This window comes from Gobius niger (assembly GCF_951799975.1).
Source record: "Gobius niger genome assembly, chromosome: 23".
Taxonomy (NCBI): Eukaryota; Metazoa; Chordata; class Actinopteri; order Gobiiformes; family Gobiidae; genus Gobius; species Gobius niger.
Window position 1 is genome coordinate 1,632,048 of NC_136874.1, and position 21,900 is coordinate 1,653,947.

Genomic DNA, 21,900 nt, shown 5'->3' on the forward strand with positions numbered 1-21,900 from the left:
AGCTGGTTTTTATTGTAAGAAGCACCACGTTTTCTTGTTTACAGTTTTTGTGCACCGAAATATTTATGGTTACTTTAGGGCTCCCGGTTTTTTTGTACTCCTCTTTTTTGTACTTTTCTTTTTAAACGTTTGCGAAACAGGAAGCGAAATCGTGGCCCCTCTGTGTGTGACTATGGGAATTACTGTATTTTCCTCAAGGTCTTTTTTCCATTTAATAAAATCTGACGTAATTTAACATTTTTCTGTTGGTCTTTTTTTTCAAACGAGAGAATTTACTAGAATAGATGAATATAAGAATGAAAGAATAAATGATCTGTATCGCTCTGTATGTTGTAACGGGAGACGTATTTTAATGAAAAATTTCAAAATACTTTGTACAGGTTGTGGCTTTGTTGCATAAATATGTAGCATTATAAAAAGTACCGTAATCTGGATAACTTTTAAAGTTCCATTTCTCAGGATTAATTTCCACCCAAATTAGGTCGTTCTGATAAACGCTTATAGATTTTGTACAATGTGAAAAATCTATATCTTCGCGGGCTGTCATCCAAAATGGCCGACAACCAAGGAACAAATTCACTAATGTGCCGTGAAAATAGTTGACTATTATGGTATGCTAGTGCTCTGTCATTTACTCATTTGTCACCATAGTAACGCTTGACAAGAAAACAGTGTATACTGTATCTCATGTTTAAACATCGAACAAGGATTTGGTAGAAATTATTAAATAAATACAATAGAAAAAAATATAAAACGTTTCCACACGGCTTGTTTTTGTATCAAAATCAATGTGTAAAAAGGTATATTTTTAACGACCAAACGCTAATAAGCAAGTAAATGGTTTATTTGTCATTGTACAACAAAGTAGTGTTCAGGTGTTAGTCCTGAGCCAGTGCCACAGAGCCGCCGCCACTGAGGGCCGACCTGACAGCTCGTTTCTGGAGGTCGGGAAAACCCGTCTGCCTTAAGTCTCCTCTGGGTTTGTCCCGGTTTCAGAGCATGGTGTCCTGCACTGATCAACTCCTCCACATCTTCCTTCGTCTTCCACCTGCACAGCTCCCTCCGCACCACAACAGTCTTTTCTTCTTTGTTAATTGCATTGATAATAATGCATAGAGTCAAGTTTAACTTAATTACAGTTGGATTTTGTTGACATATTAGTTTTATATATTGTTTTATAATATTAAGGGGTTTTAGCTAATGAGCTAAAAGAGACTAGTTTTGCCTGCAGTGTCGTCTCCCCTTAAGAGAAGAGGCGGGGGGCAGATCAGTCATGCAGACGTTTCTTGGCGTAACACCGGGTCACGCTGCGCCTCTGCCGGATGTTTTGTGGCCAGAATGTGATGCTTCGTGTCGGATTTCGGCGTACAGAGGCCCGGCTGAAGCCCTGGAGCTCGGGCAGCGGCTCCACACGGAGGTGAGTGACCGTGGGACAGGCTCCTGGAGGCGGGCGGGCAGAGGGGCAGCAGCCGCCGCCAGAGGAGAGGGCTGGGGCTGGGCACAGACAGGCAGGTCGTGACGGTGTTATGGAGGATTGTGTCTCCCCCTCGCAGATCACATCTGCAGCCAGAGGATTAAACGGGGAACTGCGACATCAGCTTTTAGGCAGAATAAGCTCAATAAGAGGAAGATCAAAAGCCTCGGGACGCGATGGTTAAAGGCACTTTGGGATTGAACGGTTTAAAATCCAGTCTCAGCGGCGCACATGAGACCGAGGGGCGTGTAGACCGGTGTAGCGACACAATGTGTGTCCCAGATACAGGCGGGAGAACGGGGATACGTTTAACGTTTCTTTTGACGAAAGCATTATTAGATTTTTGGACATATTTAGTGAAATTATTCGATATTCTTTTACACACATTTATCTTCATCAGTTATATTCATATTTAATTATATTAGTGGAGAAACCCACACTTGTTGGACATTGGAATTAAAACGTTGTCGCTGAAAGTTCACGTTTTTAGTCCATTATTTTTACTTTTACCAATTTTTCATTTTTTTTTCTTTTTAATTTTAGTGAGCAAAAACGTCATAATTCTTTTCACTGAAACTTGGCTGTAAATACTGTTTAAGTGGCGCTAGCCCGCAGTTAGCTTTGCCCGTTAGCCTGTTAGCTTCTTCTTCGTGGCAGTCAAGTTGCTATTGTAGTTTCTGGCCAGAGACACCAGGGGGAGATGAAAGACCCCCCAGTCATCCCATTAACTCTTTAACTTTAAGCTCAGGTAAGAACATATTTCAGTATGTATGGCCTATTCCTTTAACCTTTATGTTTTAGTACTAATTGTGTCTAATGTGTCGTTTGCACTTTAAAGTAGAACTAAGTAACTTGTTAACCTTAATAAATCCTTTCCGTAGTCCCTCTGGGGGTAATGCAAGTGTTAAAGGGATGATTGGATGAATTTTAATTTTAAATATGGTTACATGAAGTGTTACACTACAAAGTATAATTACACAAAATTAAACAGTGTGGATTTTCTAAGCGGATAAAAAGGGGAACTATATTGTAAGGCGTAATAATACCAGGAGTAGTTTGGCATCCGCGCTGTAAAGTGAAGATATTACTACGCGGGTTTTGTTATCGTATCGATATTGAACATTCAAAACATTGAAATCGAAAAAACTGAGATATGAAATATATAGATTTTCATAAATAAAACTGCACTCTTTCTTATTATGTTTTTATTTTTCTGTAAAATGCTTGGTTTTCTCCTAACCCATAGTTACATCATATCGATATTGAGATATGACATTTTTGTAAAGTCAGGACAGTTTGGGTGGTCCTCACGTATTTGAGGGACTGTTTGAGGGTCAAGATGTGGTTTTAGGGTTCAGATTTAGGGTCTGGGTAATACGTTATGTCGGTGAGTGTCCTCATTAAGATAGCATTACAAACGTGTGTGTGTGTGTGTGCGTAAGGTGATCTGGCATTAGCCGCCTCTCTCTGACTGCGCTCCATTGTCCGTGCAGCTCCAGCGTTTGCACCTGATGCCCCTCCGACAGATGGTGCTTCTGTTACCGGGACTCAGCTGTTGCTTTTATCTGCGGCGCGTCATTAGATCAACGTCGATCTGCCAAACAAACGGGCCACACAAACGGACGACACAAACGGGCCACACAAACGGGCCACACAAACGGGCCACACAAACGGGCCACACAAACGGGCCACACAAACGGGCCACACAAACACAAACGGGCCACACAAACGGGCCACACAAACACAAACGGGCCACACAAACACAAACGGGCCGCACAAACGGGCCGCACAAACGGGCCGCACAAACGGGCCACTCAAACGGGCCACACAAACACAAACGGGCCGCACAAACGGGCCACACAAACACAAACGGGCCGCACAAACGGGCCACACAAACACAAACGGGCCGCACAAACGGGCCACACAAACACAAACGGGCCGCACAAACGGGCCACACAAACACAAACGGGCCGCACAAAGGGGCCACACAAACACAAACGGGCCGCACAAACGGGCCGCACAAACGGGCCGCACAAACGGGCGAGCTCCGAAGGCCGGACGCTGCAGGTGAACAGAGAACTCGTGCAGAGAGACGAGGTTTCTGTCATCAGCCATTTTGTGCATTAACATGGCCCAGGAAATGCCCATATTTGGATGCCAGAGTGTTGTCTTGTTGATGTTCTGTTTTTAATGGATAAGTAGCTTTTGACACTTGCGTCCCCCCAGTTTCCTCTGCCGTAAGTGTGCCGCCGCCACAAAGGCCCATTCGGACGCTGTCTTTAGTCCGTTTGATGTCCCCCCCCCCCGTCCCATTCACAGACACACTCCCAAAGCCCCAGCCCTGCCCCCTCCTCGCCCCGAGACAAAGCCCAGGGAGGGAGTGTGCCGCCGGGGCCAGGTGTCGCGGAGCAGCTGCCGAACCCCCCCCCCCTCAGAAAGACCTCCCCATCGGTGATTCATGAGGCGCTTCAGAGTGAACTCACGCCGGGGTCAGAACACACCGGAGGAAACAAGAGTTTATCATCGACGCTGTTTCAAACTCGATATGTTTCAGCACCGGATTTAACCTCTGAACCCCGCCCTGAACCGAGCTTTACCCAAATCCAAAAGCTTCTTCAACAAAGCGTCAGAATGCCCACGGAAACGAGGAGGAAGTGACAAAAAAGTGACAAAAAATCAACAAAAATGTGACAAAAAATTAAGGAAAAAGTGACAAAAAATTGACAAAACATCACAAAAAAAGTGACAAAAAAGTGACAAAAAATCAACAAAAACTGTGAGAAAAATGTGACAAAATATTGACAAAAGAGTGACAAAAAATCAAGGAAAAAGTGACAAAAAAGTGACAAAAAAATCAACAAAAAAGTGACAAAAAATCAAGGAAAAAGTGACAAAATATTGACAAAAAATCAACAAAAATTTGACAAAAAATTGACAAAAAATCGACAAAAATGTGACAAAAAAGTGACAAAAATTCAATAAAAATGAGACAACAATTCTACAAAAGAGTGATAAAAAATCAAGGAAAAAGTGACAAAAATTTGACAAAAACATCACAAAAATTCTACAAATTAGTGGCAAAAATTCTACAAAAAAGTGACAAAAAATCAACAAAAATGTGACAAAAAATTGACAAAAATTCAACAAAAGAGTGATAAAAACCTGGTCGTTTCCTTAGTGGGAGACAGCAGTGGCTAAAGACTGGAGGAAACACGGGGCGCATGTGCAGACAAAGGAACTAAACTTTAACAACATCTGCACTTTAGTGGCTCCATAAAACTCCACTCTTTACAGATGCCACTCAACCACATCTGGAAGGATCTATTGAGCTTCGAACACAATATGTGAGTTTTTACAGAAGTTTCAAATGGATTTCTCTCCATTTCCACTTTTCTACGTCTCGCCTTCATCGCTGCTCGAGGTTCTATTTGGCGTCTCTCCAAGTGAGAGGAAAACCCGGACAACGTGAACGTGTAATTACTGACGAGGAAACAAAGGTCACTCCTCGTCTGCAGGTTAATGAGAGTTTGTGTTCACTCAGCGGCTTTGAGACACTGTATCTGGTTCTCTCTCCTGAACCGAGCAGATCCTGTTTGGCTTTACCCGAATCTAAAAGCTGCTTGAAAAAAGTGTGAAAATCGAGCTGAAAACGAGGATGTGAATTGTGGCCTGTGACTCGACACAGCACGGACGACGGCCTTTTGTTTGTTTGCTCCATAAAGTTCATTAAAGGAGTGTCGTATCTCTCCAACTGGAACAACTGGATGGTTTTGTTTTTGCCAAACCCGTCCAAGGCCTTTCGTCTTATTCTTTACATTACATTAGTGTGAATAAACCTGGAAATAAATCCCAACATGCGTTTCTTTCATTGTTTTTACATACAAATGTTGTCGAGACAATATCAAATATACATATTTGTACAATCACAGATTAGAGCAATATAAAAATGTTCATCTTAATGAGACAGAACCCACAACAATGACATTTTCACTCCTCACATTCGACTAAAACACAAACACATTCAGAATGAAAGTTTACGTTTCCTGTTGCGTCATTCAGTTTAGAATCACAAAATGTTTACAAATCGTACAAAATGAAATCAAAGCGGTGAAAGTGATTAAAATGGAGTAAGAACTAATATATATTTTCTCCCTATTTTTGCCCAATTTAGTTTTTTCCAATCAAACTTTTTTGTGCAAAATTTCTCCCAATTTTAGCACAATTTCTTTCTAATTTTACCAATTTTTTTGAGAAATATTTTCTCTGTTTCCTCACATTTTTCCCCATTTTTACTTATTTTGCCACAATTTTTTGCTAATATTTATGACTAATATTTTCTTTTTCCCCCATGTTTTCCGCATTTTCACTAACGACATTGGAGATGAAGCTGATTGTAAACGTGCAGCTCTTCCACACATTATTGTCCTGTTTTCTGGCTCTATATGACACATATTTCCGTATGGTTAAAGTGTCCTGTGATGGATACAGTCTGGCCCCCCCCTGCCCCGGGACAGATCCTCACAGCACGTTTATGTTCTCGATGGCGTCCCTGAACACCGTGTCCTTCACAGACTTGAAGACCTTCTTGATGTTGTCGGTGTCCGTGGCGCAGGTGTAATGGGCGTACAGGCGCTTCTCGTGGCCGTGGTGGCGGCTCGTGAACATCTGCAGGATAAACTCTTTGGCCGCTTTGGCGTTTCCCGCTGGTCCTGTTGAAACAAACACAGGTCACCACAGACGTTCACCATGAGGGACAGACTGAAGGAACTGACCAGAGAACTGCGGGAAGTACGTGGACAGATGAGAGTGCGAGATCTTCTCCTCCAGTAAGTCCGTCTTATTGAGGAACAGGATGGTGGAGGATTCGTGAAACCACGGGTACGAAAGGATGGTCTTGAACAAGGCCATGCTTTCCTTCAGCCTGTTCTGAAGCCGAGAACAAGTTACAAACATCAGAGAGACGCACTCAGCAGAAATGCTTTTTACCACTTTGTCACATTTTCTGTTTTGATTGCGTTTTTGTTGCTCTTTCATCACTTTTTTAATGCTCTTTGGTTGTGTTTAGGCCCGAGCGGCCTGGCGTTGTAAGGGCCTCTAGTAATCGCAACGCACCAAAACTGTCCCCATGTCAGACGTGAACTCCCCGTGTGAAGCAGTGACGGCCCCCCCTCTGGTACACGTGTATGTAAACACATGTACATGCTGGAACAGGGTGTTTTTGTGTTTATTACTCTGTAGTTCAGTAGAAAACACTTCTTACATCGTTGGTGTCGTCCAGGACTTGGTCGTATTCGCTCAGAGCCGCCAGAAATATGATGGACGTGACGTCCTCGAAACAGTGGATCCACTTCCTTCTCTCCGATCGCTGCCCGCCCACGTCCACCACCCTGCACCACAGGCACAACACAGGTCAAAGGTCGTACAGTGTAACGTGGTGTAAAAGACGAGCTGCGACCCACATCTGCCAGTGTCTGATGTGTTTGTAAAGGCTCGTCTCAGGGTGAGCACGTTATGAAAGCCGCACCTGAAGATGGCTTTGGAGAGGTCGAAGTGATACTCGATGATCCCCGTCGTGGGTGATCGGGCCTTGAGGATGTCCTGAAGAGTCGGGACGTACGAGGGAGCCGTGATTCTGTCCAAATCACTCAAGTAGCTGAAACACGGTTAGGAGAAAAGGTTCTAAACACAGTTCAGACTTTATGATCAAAGGGAGGCGGGTCTTACTACTGCGCGTTGTCAGATATTTGGAACTCCCTCCTCCGGTCGTAGCAGTTCTGGACGCCGTGGTCGTTCCACACGTTTTTAATGGCCGACACCTGCCAAGGCTCCAGAGCCGCCAGCATAGGGGTCTCCACCTGCAGCAGCCGCTGAGCGAGAGCCTGGAGCGGGACGTCACCAACACGTTAGGGTTTAGGGCTTAGGACTTAGGACTTAGGACTTAGGACTTAGGACTTAGGGCTCAGGACTCAGGGTTTAGGACTTAGGACTTAGGACTTAGGGCTCAGGACTCAGGGTTTAGGACTTAGGACTTAGGGCTTAGGGTTTAGGGTTTAGGACTTAGGACTTAGGGTTTAGGGTTTAGGGTTTAGGACTTAGGACTTAGGACTCAGGACTTAGGGTTTAGGGTTTAGGGCTTAGGGTTTAGGGTTTAGGACTTAGGGTTTAGGGTTTAGGACTTAGGACTTAGGGCTCAGGACTTAGGGTTTAGGGTTTAGGGCTTAGGGTTTAGGGTTTAGGACTTAGGACTTAGGGCTCAGGACTTAGGGTTTAGGACTTAGGACTTAGGACTTAGGGCTCAGGACTTAGGGCTCAGGACTCAGGGTTTAGGGTTTAGGACTTAGGACTTAGGGCTCAGGACTTAGGGTTTAGGGTTTAGGACTTAGGGCTTAGGGCTCAGGACTTAGGGCTCAGGACTTAGGGTTTAGGGTTTAGGACGTAGGACTTAGGGCTCAGGACTTAGGGTTTAGGGTTTAGGACTTAGGGCTCAGGACTTAGGGTTTAGGGTTTAGGACTTAGGACTTAGGGCTCAGGACTTAGGGTTTAGGGTTTAGGACTTAGGGCTCAGGACTTAGGGTTTAGGGTTTAGGACTTAGGGCTCAGGACTTAGGGCTCAGGGCTTAGGACTTAGGGCTCAGGGTTTAGGGCTCAGGGTTTAGGGCTCAGGTACTCAAGTACCGATACCAGTACTTTAACAATACTTGGTTTCCGATACCCAGGGCTGGGTGCCTTAACTGAGTGCATTTTCTCCAGTTCAGCTTTACTCAAAGCTAAAAGTTTCTCGACTGGAGCTACAGCCTATTGGTCAGTGCAGCACCACAGCTGAGAGATAAGAAACTGATCTTTAAGGATCTTTGTCCTCGTGTTGTTGTCATATTTTTTTTAGTTTTTTTTTTTGCTCTTTTGCCACATTTTTGTAAATTTTTCATTGTTTTTTTATCACATTTTTTGTAGTTTTTTCATCACATTTTTGTTATTTTTTCATCACATTTTCTGTTGCTCTTTTGTTTTGTTTTTTTAAAGCCAAACTGGAGAAAATGTGCTCGGTTCAGGCGGGGGTTAAGAGGTTAAACGATTCTACTGGTATCGAAAAAATAGAAATATCAAAAGCAGGTACGGAAATATATGAAATCTTTCCATTAAAGTTTTGCTGCCGTCCCTGTTCATGATTCTTACCATGTTGTTGTCGTCGACGTAGTTGATGTCCAGGGTCGCCATGGCGCCGGCGAGGGCCTGGATCGCTGTGATGATGTTCTGATAGATGAGTCGAGTGAAGCCTCTCCTGTCCGCTTCACTGTATCCTTTACCGTGGATGATCCGCATCTGCTTGATGAAGGTGCTTTTCCCGCTTTCCCCCGTGCCTGTGGAGAAACAAAGACCAACAGCCACGAAAACAGGATTAACCAGAGGCGGAAAAGTCGTCCTTACTTATTATCATTTGCTCAACTAATGTGACTGATGGCCTGACCCTGATGCTCACTTCTTTCTGCAGTCTCCATTTGAGAATAAACAAAGGAGAATAGTCTGAGAAAGTGAATGACTTAAATAACCTGGTCCCTGGTCTGGCTCTCCGGTCCGGTTTGTTCCAGTACTCACCCAGCAGCAGCAGCTTTAACTGCCTGCGCGAGTCATGCTTGTCGCTCCTAAGCTGCTTCTCGATTTCCCGGTGAACTCTGAGCCGCTCACTCTCCTCCGCCGACAAGCAGCACTTGTCCATGACTCCCCTCAGAGATCATGGAGGTGTCGGTCCTGTGTCTGATGGCGCTGTCGTGTGAGCGCTCATTCTTCCGTGATCCAGTTCAGGTGCATCTCACATTCCTCTGACGGGCAGAGCAGGACAATGATCCAATCACACTCTTACAGTGTCCCAATGAGGAATGTGGTGAGGCCGTTTGCAGAGAACCTGACTCCTCCCTCAACCCTTCAGTGAATGAAAAAAAACACACGTGGCTCCACTGTTGCTTCACATTTCTGCCAAATTGGTCATCAGATATTTGTCATTTTTTCATAATTTTTTCACAATTTTTTATCAGATTTTTGTCACTTTTTTATCACTTTTTCAGCATTTTCTCATTATTTTTCATCCCATTTTTGACATTTTTTCATATTTTTTTCCACATTTTTTAAAATCTGATTTTTCGTCATTTTTTCATAATTTTTTCATCACATTTTTTTCACTGAATTAATCAGATTTTTGTAATATTTTAATTATTTTTTCACAATCTTTTCACTTTTTTATCACTTTTTTGTCATTTTTCATATTTTTTCAAAAAAATTTAATTCTGATTTTTGTCATTTTTTCATTATTTTTTCGCATTTTTTTTTACTTTTTCATCACATTTCTGACATTTTTTCATATTTTTGTTCACAATTTTTTTTATCTGATTTTTGTCATTTTTGTCATAATTTTTCATCACTTTTTTGTCACTTTTTCGTCTTTTTTTCATTATTTTTTCATCAAATTTTTTTCACTGAATTAATCCGATTTTTGTAATATTTTCATTATTTTTTCACAATTTTTTTTCACTTCTTTATCACTTTTTTTTGTCATTTTTCATATTTATTTAATTATTTTTTCATCACATTCTTTTCACTTAACTAATCAGATTTTTGTAATATTTCCATTATTTTTTCACAATTTTTTTATCACATTTTTGTCATTTTTCATATATTTTCCACAATTTTTTTATTCTGATTTTTGTCATTTTTTCATCATTTTTCATCACATTTTCTGTTGCCATTTTGTTGCATTCTCTTTGCTTTTTTTGTTTTGTTTTTTTTGTGACATAAAATGAGGTCTGATCTTTATTAAAATGGCGGGAATAATTAAACAGCGTCTGCTTAAACTAACGCCGCCCAAACAATTACTAACATTAACATTACTCATATTTTTATTGGCCATAACCTGTAACAACAGCCTGACCCACATTCACTGGAGGAATTACAAAGGGTGCACTCACTTTTCCCTCCCACTGTGTGTGTGGGATGGATGGATTCATGTAATTATCTGATCCCTTTATGTGAGTTGTTTATAATAATGTAATCTTATACCTGAGGATATTTAGTGTATAAGTCAGTTTTTGTTTCCAAGAGATATTAACCATAAACCCTCCTCCTCCTCCTCCTCCTCCTCCTCCTCCTCCTCCTCCTCCTCCTCCTCCTCCTCCTCCTCCTCCTCCTCCTCCTCCTCCTCCTCCAGCTTTGGGCGTTTGCGTTTTGCGCCGGTTGAGTCCACGCCGCGTGCCTTTGGGGAGAGCGGGCTGTTCCCTCCCCCTCTCCTCCCTCCCTCCCCCTCTCCTCCCTCCCTCCCCCTGCTGTCCCCCATTGTGACAGCGCCGCGCTCCCATTGGCCGCCCTCCCGTCACTCCAAACGGGGAAACTCTGCCCATTGTTGCTCCATCTGCTTTCATTGTCCCAAGTTAACTGCTGCCACTGCAACCAGCACTTCCACTACGGATACTGTGGATACTGCGGATACTACGGATACTACGGATACTACGGATACTACGGATACTACGGATACTACGGATACTACGAGCACTTTTACTGCAGCTCCTGGGTGACAGCCTCCCTCAGCATCAGCTCCACAAACCTCTGGGCTGGATTGATCTGTGTGTGTTTGAATGAAGCAGAGGAGGATTTAAAGATGCAGCTGGTCCTGATGTGGTGAGTGGCTTTTTTGCAAACGCTGGGACGTTTACGCACAGTTTAATTTATGCAGTCCTTATATTTGAAGGGTTTAGTGGTGCTAGGCTAGTGCTAGGCTAGTGCATGTCTATGGTAACTAGTAGCCTGCATTAAAAACAGTCTGACCCACAGAGCACCTGAGGCAAATCACTTACAACACCAGGCTACCCACATAAACGTCTGTGTCGACTGAGTCATGTTTGAAATATAACCAGAACTTATCTCTGAGCAGCTTCCTGGTTGTAGCTACGCAGCGGCGGAGTGATCTGCTCGGTTACCGGATCTACATTAGTTTGTTTACCTGCAGCCGCATTACTGCATGTGGAATTCACAACAGAGCTTCTACAAATCAGACATGGCAACTTTTGGAGGACGAGGCCATGATTTAGAAGAGGTTTTTAATACAGGCTACTAGTTACCATAGACATGCACTAGCCTAGCACTAGCCTAGCACTAGCCTAGCGCCACTAAACTCTTCAGATATAAGGACTGCATGAATTTAAAAATACATGTATCTCCAGAAATCACTGTGGAGAACTAGGAAATGAGGCACGGTTTTGGAAAGAAACGTCCAAATGTTTTTCCTGATCGTTATCCTCAGCTGCTCTTCTCTACGTGAAGGAGCAGCGACTCTACTCCGAGCTCCTCACCCCCAGCCACTCTGCGAAGGAAGCTCATTTCAGCCGCTAGTATTCTCGATCTTGTCCTTTCAGTCATAACCCAGATCTCAGGACCATAGGTGAGGGTGGGAACGTAGATCGATCGGTAAATCGAGAGCTTTAGCCCAGACTCAGCTCCCTCTTCACCACGACAGATCGATACAGCGACCGCATCACTGCTGACGCCGCCCCGATCCGTCAGTCCATCTCACGCTCCATCCCTCACTGAGAGCACGACCCCGAGGTACTTGAGCTGCTCCACCTGAGGCGAGGACCTGAAGAGGGGAAGGAGAACCATGGCCTCGGGTTTGGAGGAGCTGATCCTCATCCCCAAGGAGTTTATGTTTTGAAAGTGGGCGCTGCTTCTGAGGAGGAGGAGGAGGAGGAGGAGGAGGAGGAGGAGGAGGAGGAGGAGGAGGAGGAGGAGGAGGAGGAGGAGGCGGCATCTGCCGCCGCGTCACACTCATTATTCAAACGGACCAACTGTCTGAGCCTCGCCGCGCCCCCAAACAAAGGCCGCCCCACAATCCCCCACTCTCAGCCCGGACCCCGTGAGGAGCGTCAGATTAACCCGGGCCCCACATCGCTCTCTCTGTTCAGAGTTTGAAAAATGCACTGAGTCAGAACTGTGTCTGTTCAAATGAATGTTATTGGTTTGTTTTGATCATAATTTCAGTCTTAAAGGGAAATCTGCTGCTTGTTTTATACGATATATGACAGGTGACAGTTTTATTTGGGTCCTCGGCTCGTCACCGGGGTAACGGTGGGTCTGACACTGGGGAACCACTGACATAAAACATTGGCATTTGCAGAAAAGAGAATCGGCCTCCACGACACTTTTAGACGGTCATTTGTATCTAAAGTAAATTCTCCAGAGTTCTGAACATTCATTAATGAATATATAAAGGCTCCAAAGTCAAAGGTTAAAGGTCGTTGGTCCTTTACTCTCGCGGGGGAAGCTGCGTCTGCTGGAGGTCTGCGGAGGCACACTCCTTCAGTGTTTGTGAATGGAGAGGGGGCGGGGCCAGACTGAAGGAGGGAGGGGAGGGGGGCAGATGCTTGGAACAGCCGTCTCTTAGCAACAGCTGGTTCAGAAAATGCAGCCCATCACTTCCTGTCTGTTTAAATGTTTAACCCGCCTTATCCAGATCTGAATCCCGTCACGTGTTTGTTACTTTTTAACCCCTTAACTCCCACCTGCACCAAGCACATTTGCTACAGTTTGGCTTTACCCCAATCCAAAAGCTTCTGGAAAAAAGGTGAGAAAATAGCGACAGAATTGAGACGCAAACAATGACGGAAATGTGACAAAAAAGTGAGAAAACATTGATGGAAAAGTGGCAAAAATGTCACAAGAAATTGACAAAAATGTGATTTAAAAAAATGACAAAATGTAACAAAAAAATGACAGAAATGTGATAAAAATGTGACTAAAAAATAAAAAATAAATGACAAAAATTGGATAAAAAAATTGACGAAAAAATGACAAAAATGTGACAAAAAAGTTACAAAAATGAGTTGAACACCCAACAAAAAAATGATGGAAAACAAATCTGATGACGTGAGGAAAAAGATCCTCTCGGTTCAGGCGGGAGTTAAAGGAACAGGCCAGTGTTTTTCCACACTGAGATATGTTCTTACCTGAGCTGTGACGAGTTCTTTAGGACCTGTCTGATCTTCCCCCGTGCCTTCAGTCACGTAAACACAGCGCAGACGGCGTTAGCATTTAGCCTCTCCCTCTCTCCTCTATAGCTCCAAAACAGGTCAAGATAGAAGCTACCAAGCTCTTCCACGTTTTCCATATTTAAATATGGTTACGGGAAGTGTTCCACTACAAAGTATAATTACACAAAAGGGGGAACTATATTGTAAGGCGTAATAATACCAGGAGTAATTTGGCATCCGCACAGTAAAGTGAAGATTACTGTGCAGATGCCAAACTACTCCTGGTATTATTACGCCTTACAATATAGTTCCCCCTTTTATCCGCTTAGAAAATCCACATTGTTTAATTGTGTGTAATTATACTTTGTAGTGGAACACTTCCCGTAACCATATTTAAATATGGAAAACGTGGAAGAGCTTGGTAGCTTCTATCTTGACCTGTATGTTGTATGTTGTTCTCCAGGGCGCCGTGTTGATCCGTGTTACATGTATGTTCTCCAGGGCGTGGTGTTGACCCGAGTTACATGTATGTTGACCCGTGTTACATGTATGTTCTCCAGGGCGTGCTGTTGACGTGGGCCGCGGCTCCTCTGCTCCTCTGGATGCCTGAGCTCGTCTCATGGGGCAGGACGACCATGAGGAGACAGTGGACTCTCCTCACAGCCTGGACCCGGGGCTGGACTCCGGTCTGGACCTGGAGTACCTGCACCTAACGGGCCCCCAGCGCCGAGCCCCCGACATGGAGGAGGAGACGAAACCCAGCGAAGAGGAGGAGGAGGAGCGAGGAGACGGCTCGGGACGTCAGGGGAACGGAGACGAGGGAGGAGGAGAACAAGGCAGAACGTAAGAGACACATGATACAGGACGTTTGTGAAGATCAGCTCATGTACTGATGATTCATCAGAGCAAACTGGGCCAAACTTCTCAGATCATCTTGTCTTTGCAGTGAAACTGGACCAAACCAGGCTAAACCGGCGCACCAGCCGCTCTGCAGAACCCAGTGCGTGGACTTGGGCGCCGAGGGGCCGCCGGATCTCCCGCCGTGTCCAGAAAACGCCCCTCCGAGTCCCGCCAGACCTGCGGCCCCGCCCCCTGACGACGGCAGTAAGGGCTACCAGGCCAAGCTGGACTTCGCGCTGAAGCTGGGCTACTCCGAGGAGGTGGTGCGGGCCGTGCTGACCAAACTGGGCGCCGAGACGCTCATCAACGACGTGCTGGGCGAGCTGGTGCGGCTGGGGGGCAAAGCGGAGCCGCAGCAGGGGCCCGGGGCGGGGCCGGGGGCCGCCGCGGGGGCCTCGGGGGCCTGCGGCTGCGCGGACGAAGGCAGAGCGGATTCACCGGCGCTGAGCGAAAGCCTCGGAGATCAGGAGAATCTGCGGCCGATCGTGGTGGACGGAAGCAACGTGGCCATGAGGTACTTTCACATCAGGAGGGACTAAACTATGTAGAACAGGAGGGAAACAGGGGACTGCCCGAGCTACACATGGACCAAACATGTATTTGTGACTGGATCAGCGTGAGAAAGACCTCGCTGAAATGCTCTTTCTTCCTGTTTCTGTTTGCAGCCACGGGAATAAGGAAGTGTTCTCGTGCCAGGGCATCCAGCTGGCTGTTGATTGGTTCCTGGAGCGAGGGCATCATGACATCACCGTGTTTGTGCCGGCCTGGAGGAAAGAGCAGTCCCGGCCCGACGCGCCCATCACAGGTACAACGTTTACCCTCAATGTATTTAGTTATGATGTCAGTGTTGTGTTTCCTCCTCACTCCCCTCACTCCCCTCACTCCCCTCACTCCCCTCCTCCTCAGGCCCCTCACTCCGCTCCTCCTCAGGCCCCTCACTCCGCTCCTCCTCAGGCCCCTCACTCCCCTCCTCCTCAGGCCCCTCACTCCCCTCACTCCCCTCCTCCTCAGGCCCCTCACTCCCCTCACTCCCCTCCTCCTCAGGCCCCTCACTCCCCTCACTCCCCTCCTCCTCAGGCCCCTCACTCCCCTCACTCCCCTCCTCCTCAGGCCCCTCACTCCCCTCACTCCCCTCCTCCTCAGGCCCCTCACTCCCCTCACTCCCCTCCTCCTCAGGCCCCTCACTCCCCTCCTCCTCAGGCCCCTCACTCCCCTCCTCCTCAGGCCCCTCACTCCCCTCCTCCTCAGGCCCCTCACTCCCCTCCTCCTCAGGCCCCTCACTCCCCTAATATACATGAAATATGTAGCAAAACAAACACTTTGAGACTTGTCTGTAACTGCTGAACTGACACTTCCATGTCTGTGATTTAACATTAACATGAATGTTCCATTTAAAGCTACATTTACAGAGGCACTAATGCTAATGCTAATGCTAATGCTAACCCCTGTGTTCAAACATGTGCTATCCCAGCTCGTGTTTGTGTTGACATGGTAACGAGGCAGGTGGGGGCGTGTTATGGGGGAGGCGAAGGAGGTGCAGAGCTTGTCTGCTTCTGCGGGACAAAGTTAACCCGTTTCGTTTCATATAGCGATGCATTGTGGGAACATTTCCGGTTCTGCAAAATGGAGCAGCTGAGAGATTGATTGTGATCAACTTTATTGATCCCAAAGGATATTGCAATATTGTGGCTGCTCACATTCACATTACAACAGTACTAAAAGTACTGAGATCATAAAAAGTACTCTATGTTCCATGTGATTATTGTACTAAAGTGTAGTTCTCCTCAGACCAGGAGATCCTGCGGCGCCTGGAGAAGCAGAAGGTCCTGGTCTTCACGCCCTCGCGCCGGGTCCAGGGGCGCCGCGTGGTCTGTTATGACGACCGCTTCATCGTGAAGCTGGCGTTCGAGTCCGACGGCATCATCGTCTCCAACGACAACTACCGCGACCTGGCCAACGAGAAGCCGGAGTGGAAGAGGTTCATCGACGAGCGGCTGCTCATGTACTCCTTCGTCAACGACAAGTGAGTCAGAGCGAGGGGGAACCGCCCCGGCGACCTGTGACCTGTGACCTCTGACCCTGACTCCTGTGTCTGCCCTCAGGTTCATGCCTCCGGACGACCCTCTGGGGCGACACGGCCCGAGCTTGGACAACTTCCTGCGAAAACGGCCCGTGATCCCGGAGCAGAAGAAACAGCCCTGTCCCTACGGTGAGACACGTTCTCTGACCTGAGTGTTCTCTGACCTGAATGTTCTCTGACCTGAGTGTTCTCTGACCTGAGTGTTCTCTGACCTGAATGTTCTCTGACCTGAGTGTTCTCTGACCTGAGTGTTCTCTGACCTGAGTGTTCTCTGACCTGAATGTTCTCTGACCTGAACGTTCTCTGACCTGAGTGTTCTCTGACCTGAATGTTCTCTGACCTGAATGTTCTCTGACCTGAGTGTTCTCTGACCTGAGTGTTCTCTGACCTGAACGTTCTCTGACCTGAACGTTCTCTGACCTGAGTGTTCTCTGACCTGAATGTTCTCTGACCTGAATGTTCTCTGACCTGAGTGTTCTCTGACCTGAGTGTTCTCTGACCTGAATGTTCTCTGACCTGAGTGTTCTCTGACCTGAGTGTTCTCTGACCTGAATGTTCTCTGACCTGAGTGTTCTCTGACCTGAATGTTCTCTGACCTGAGTGTTCTCTGACCTGAGTGTTCTCTGACCTGAATGTTCTCTGACCTGAATGTTCTCTGACCTGAATGTTCTCTGACCTGAACGTTCTCTGACCTGAATGTTCTCTGACCTGAGTGTTCTCTGACCTGAACGTTCTCTGACCTGAACGTTCTCTGACCTGAGTGTTCTCTGACCTGAACGTTCTCTGACCTGAACGTTCTCTGACCTGAATGTTCTCTGACCTGAGTGTTCTCTGACCTGAACGTTCTCTGACCTGAACGTTCTCTGACCTGAGTGTTCTCTGACCTGAACGTTCTCTGACCTTAACTTTCTCTGACCTGAGTGTTCTCTGACCTGAATGTTCTCTGACCTGAACGTTCTCTGACCTGAACGTTCTCTGACCTGAGTGTTCTCTGACCTGAATGTTCTCTGACCTGAACGTTCTCTGACCTGAATGTTCTCTGACCTGAATGTTCTCTGACCTGAACGTTCTCTGACCTGAATGTTCTCTGACCTGAACGTTCTCTGACCTGAACGTTCTCTGACCTGAGTGTTCTCTGACCTGAATGTTCTCTGACCTGAATGTTCTCTGACCTGAATGTTCTCTGACCTGAATGTTCTCTGACCTGAACGTTCTCTGACCTGAATGTTCTCTGACCTTCTCGTTGCTGCAGGTAAAAAGTGCACGTACGGGCACAAGTGTAAGTACTACCACCCGGAGCGCGGCGCGCAGCCTCAGCGAGCCGTGGCCGACGAGCTCCGAGCCAGCGCTAAGACCGGCCTCACGCCCAAACAGCCCAAAGCCCAGACCAAGACCCAGACCGACCCCGGCCTCGTCAAGTCCCACAGCGTCCCCACGGGAGAGGCCCCGAGGAGCGGCCCCAAGCGCCAGTCCGACCCCAGCGTGCGGGCCCTGTCCTACAGCGACGCGGAGGAGCGGCTGCTGCTCAAGGGCCTGAGCGGCACCAGCAGCGCCCTGCAGAAGGTGACTCACAAACAGGAAGTGAGGTCAGACCAGGAACAGGAAGTGAGGCTAGACCTGAGGCACCAGCGGCGCCCTGCAGAAGGTGACTCACAAACAGGAAGTGAAGTCAGACCAGAAACAGGAAGTGAGGCTAGACCTGAGGCACCAGCGGCGCCCTGCAGAAGGTGACTCACAAACAGGAAGTGATGTCAGACCAGAAACAGGAAGTGAGGTTAGACCTGAGGCACCAGCGGCGCCCTGCAGAAGGTGACTCACAAACAGGAAGTGAGGTCAGACCAGGAACAGGAAGTGAGACTAGACCGGAAACAGGAAGTGAGGCTAGACCAGGAACAGGAAGTGAGGTTAGACCTGAGGCACCAGCGGCGCCCTGCAGAAGGTGACTCACAAACAGGAAGTGAGGTCAGACCAGAAACAGGAAGTGAGGTTAGACCTGAGGCACCAGCGGCGCCCTGCAGAAGGTGACTCACAAACAGGAAGTGAGGTCAGACCAGAAACAGGAAGTGAGGTTAGACCACAAACAGGAAGTGAGGCTAAACCAGGAACAGGAAGTGAGGTTAGACCAGAAACAGGAAGTGAGGTTAGACCTGAGGCACCAGCGGCGCCCTGCAGAAGGTGACTCACAAACAGGAAGTGAGGCTAAACCAGGAACAGGAAGTGAGGTTAGACCAGAAACAGGAAGTGAGGTTAGACCTGAGGCACCAGCGGCGCCCTGCAGAAGGTGACTCACAAACAGGAAGTGAGGTCAGACCAGGAACAGGAAGTGAGGTTAGACCAGAAACAGGAAGTGAGGTTAGACCTGAGGCACCAGCGGCGCCCTGCAGAAGGTGACTCACAAACAGGAAGTGAGGTCAGACCAGAAACAGGAAGTGAGGTTAGACCTGAGGCACCAGCGGCGCCCTGCAGAAGGTGACTCACAAACAGGAAGTGAGGTCAGACCAGAAACAGGAAGTGAGGTTAGACCTGAGGCACCAGCGGCGCCCTGCAGAAGGTGACTCACAAACAGGAAGTGAGGTCAGACCAGGAACAGGAAGTGAGGTTAGACCTGAGGCACCAGCGGCGCCCTGCAGAAGGTGACTCACAAACAGGAAGTGAGGTCAGACCAGAAACAGGAAGTGAGACTAGACCAGAAACAGGAAGTGAGACTAGACCAGAAACAGGAAGTGAGATTAGACCAGAAACAGGAAGTGAGACTAGACCAGAAACAGGAAGTGAGATTAGACCAGAAACAGGAAGTGAGGTTAGACCTGAGGCACCAGCGGCGCCCTGCAGAAGGTGACTCACAAACAGGAAGTGAGGTCAGACCAGGAACAGGAAGTGAGGTTAGACCTGAGGCACCAGCGGCGCCCTGCAGAAGGTGACTCACAAACAGGAAGTGAGGCTAGACCAGGAACAGGAAGTGAGACTAGACCAGAAACAGGAAGTGAGACTAGATCAGAAACAGGAAGTGAGGCTAGACCAGGAACAGGAAGTGAGGCTAAACCAGAAACAGGAAGTGAGACTAGATCAGAAACAGGAAGTGAGGTCAGACCAGAAACAGGAAGTGAGGCTAGACCAGGAACAGGAAGTGAGGCTAAACCAGAAACAGGAAGTGAGACTAGATCAGAAACAGGAAGTGAGGTCAGACCAGAAACAGGAAGTGAGGCTAAACCAGGAACAGGAAGTGAGACTAGACCAGAAACAGGAAGTGAGATTAGACCAGAAACAGGAAGTGAGACTAGACCAGAAACAGGAAGTGAGATTAGACCAGAAACAGGAAGTGAGGCTAAACCAGGAACAGGAAGTGAGACTAGACCAGAAACAGGAAGTGAGATTAGACCAGAAACAGGAAGTGAGACTAGACCAGAAACAGGAAGTGAGACTAGACCAGAAACAGGAAGTGATGCTAAACCAGGAACAGGAAGTGAGGTTAGACCAGAAACAGGAAGTGAGACTAGATCAGAAACAGGAAGTGAGGCTAAACCAGGAACAGGAAGTGAGGTTAGACCAGAAACAGGAAGTGAGACTAGATCAGAAACAGGAAGTGAGATTAGAACAGAAACAGGAAGTGAGGCTAAACCAGGAACAGGAAGTGAGACTAGACCAGAAACAGGAAGTGAGATTAGACCAAAAACAGGAAGTGAGACTAGACCAGAAACAGGAAGTGAGACTAGACCAGAAACAGGAAGTCAGGCTAAACCAGGAACAGGAAGTGACCCGAGGCACCAGCGGCGCCCTGCAGAAGGTGACTCAGAAACAGGAAGTGAGGTCAGACCAGAAACAGGAAGTGAGATTAGACCAGATACAGTGAGTCAGATTAGACCTGAAACAGGAAGTGAGATTAGACCAGAAACAGGACGTGAGATTAGACCAGAAACAGGAAGTGAGATTAGACCAGAAACAGGAAGTGAGATTAGACCAGGAACAGGAAGTGAGATTAGACCAGGAACAGGAAGTGAGATTAGATTGTTTGAGTTGGTGTTTTATGTGTAATTTAAAATGCGACCGTGGTGCAGGTGGTCGAGCGTCGCCTCATGATCAGGAGGTCGGGGGTTTGAAGTATCTTTAAAGCCCCGCCCCCTCCACACGCTGATTCGAGCTCTCTGATGTGTTTTCAGTGCGGGAGCAGGACCATGTCGCCGGCGCCGGGTGGACCCCCGTCTCTGCCCCAGGACGAGCTCTCCCGGTCGGGCACGCCGCACGGACCCGCCCCGGAGCCCCCGTACCCGCTGTGCCACTCGCCGGAGTACTACTGCGTGACCCGCGCTTACTCCAACCTGTCCCTGTCGTCCTGCCGGGCGCCGCCGGAGCCGCGCCCCGCCCCGTACGACGACCTGCGCCTGGGCTCGCTGGGCTCGGCCGGGTCCGAGTGCGGCAGCGAGAGCAGCAGCTGCGACTCCTGCCCGCCCGAACCCCTCTCCGACGACTTCCACTACCCGCACGCCGCCGCCCGCTTCTACGCCCACCCTCACGACTTCTGCGCCGGCCACCCGAGCGCCGACTACCCCTTCCCCCCGGACGCCCCGCCCAAACGCCCGCTGTACCCGCTACCCGCGCACCTGCAGCACCCGCCCCTCTCCACACGCTCCAGCTGCCCCGCCGACTACCCCCACCACCACCGCCCCCCGCCCCGCCACCACTCCCCGGGCCCGCTCGCCGAAAGCGCCTCGGACTCGCGCCTCTACGAGCACTTCCACCCGCCGCCGCATCGCCCCAAAGTCCTGCCCCACTGGGAGACCTACTACCGCCCCCCGCTGGCCACGTCCCGCTACGAGGCCTCGTCCTGTTACTGGGACAGCTACGCCTCGCCCACGCACTACGCCCCGCCCCCTCCGTCCTACCCGCTCCCCCCGTACCCGCCGCGGCCGGACTCGCCCGCCCACGCCGCCCGCTACAGCGACGTCAGGGAGAAGGTTTACGTCAACCTGTGCAACATCTTCCCGCCCGAGCTGGTGGGCCGGGTGATGGCGAGGAGCCCCCACGTCACGGACGCCCAGCAGCTCGCCGCCGCCATCTTGGCCGAGAAGGCGCAGACGGGATATTAGTGTTTACTCGCTCAAGGCGAGACGCTGCAGGATTTACACCAAACTCTCTCGTACTCTCTTCTTCTTCAGCTCCGACTAAACTTTCAACATTTGGAAGTTTTATTTCAGTGTCTAGATTCAGACTTACAATATGTTTTTCCTCCAAAAGTTTTAACTTTACGTTTCTGTTCATCTGCAGCGTCTCGCCTTTAACTGAAGCTCAGCCCGGGCGGAGCGGACGCCAGTTTAGCGCTTTGTGGTTTTATCGGAGGTGGATCTGTGTGTACCTTAGTTTAATAAGGCACGTCTCTCTTGCTCTCCCCTCTCTCTCTCCCCCCCCCCCTCTCTCTCTCTCTCTCCCCTCGCTCTCTCTCT

At 48.2% G+C, this 21,900-nt stretch overlaps 2 protein-coding genes across 2 annotated transcripts; one reads left to right on the forward strand and one right to left on the reverse strand.

Annotated features, from left to right (window-relative positions):
- Positions 1-1,271: 1,271 nt before the first annotated feature.
- On the reverse strand, positions 1,272-9,188 carry LOC306981951 (guanine nucleotide-binding protein subunit alpha-14-like; the record flags this gene model as incomplete). The annotated part of the gene is made up of 8 exons (XM_079581691.1): positions 1,272-1,560; positions 5,997-6,183; positions 6,247-6,400; positions 6,735-6,861; positions 6,999-7,127; positions 7,199-7,353; positions 8,648-8,832; positions 9,068-9,188. The coding sequence occupies 8 exons, from the start codon at positions 9,186-9,188 to the stop codon at positions 1,272-1,274; spliced, it is 1,347 nt and encodes a 448-aa protein (XP_079437817.1).
- Positions 1,289-21,575, forward strand: LOC306982176 (putative ribonuclease ZC3H12C). Its single transcript, XM_079582013.1, has 8 exons — positions 1,289-1,417; positions 14,043-14,325; positions 14,429-14,896; positions 15,048-15,187; positions 16,171-16,405; positions 16,485-16,591; positions 17,715-18,025; positions 20,620-21,575. The coding sequence occupies exons 2-8, from the start codon at positions 14,102-14,104 to the stop codon at positions 21,544-21,546; spliced, it is 2,412 nt and encodes an 803-aa protein (XP_079438139.1). The 5' UTR covers positions 1,289-1,417; positions 14,043-14,101; the 3' UTR covers positions 21,547-21,575.
- Positions 21,576-21,900: the final 325 nt, after the last annotated feature.

What these genes read in the sequence shown, in the direction of transcription:
- LOC306982176 (XM_079582013.1), top strand. Translation starts at nt 14,102, where the DNA reads ATGGGGCAGGACGACCATGAGGAGACAGTGGACTCTCCTCACAGCCTG. An exon ending in TACTCCTTCGTCAACGACAA is followed by an intron (nt 16,406 to 16,484) that starts GTGAGTCAGAGC and finishes GTCTGCCCTCAG; the next exon opens with GTTCATGCCTCCGGACGACC. An exon ending in CCAGCAGCGCCCTGCAGAAG is followed by an intron (nt 18,026 to 20,619) that starts GTGACTCACAAA and finishes ATGTGTTTTCAG; the next exon opens with TGCGGGAGCAGGACCATGTC.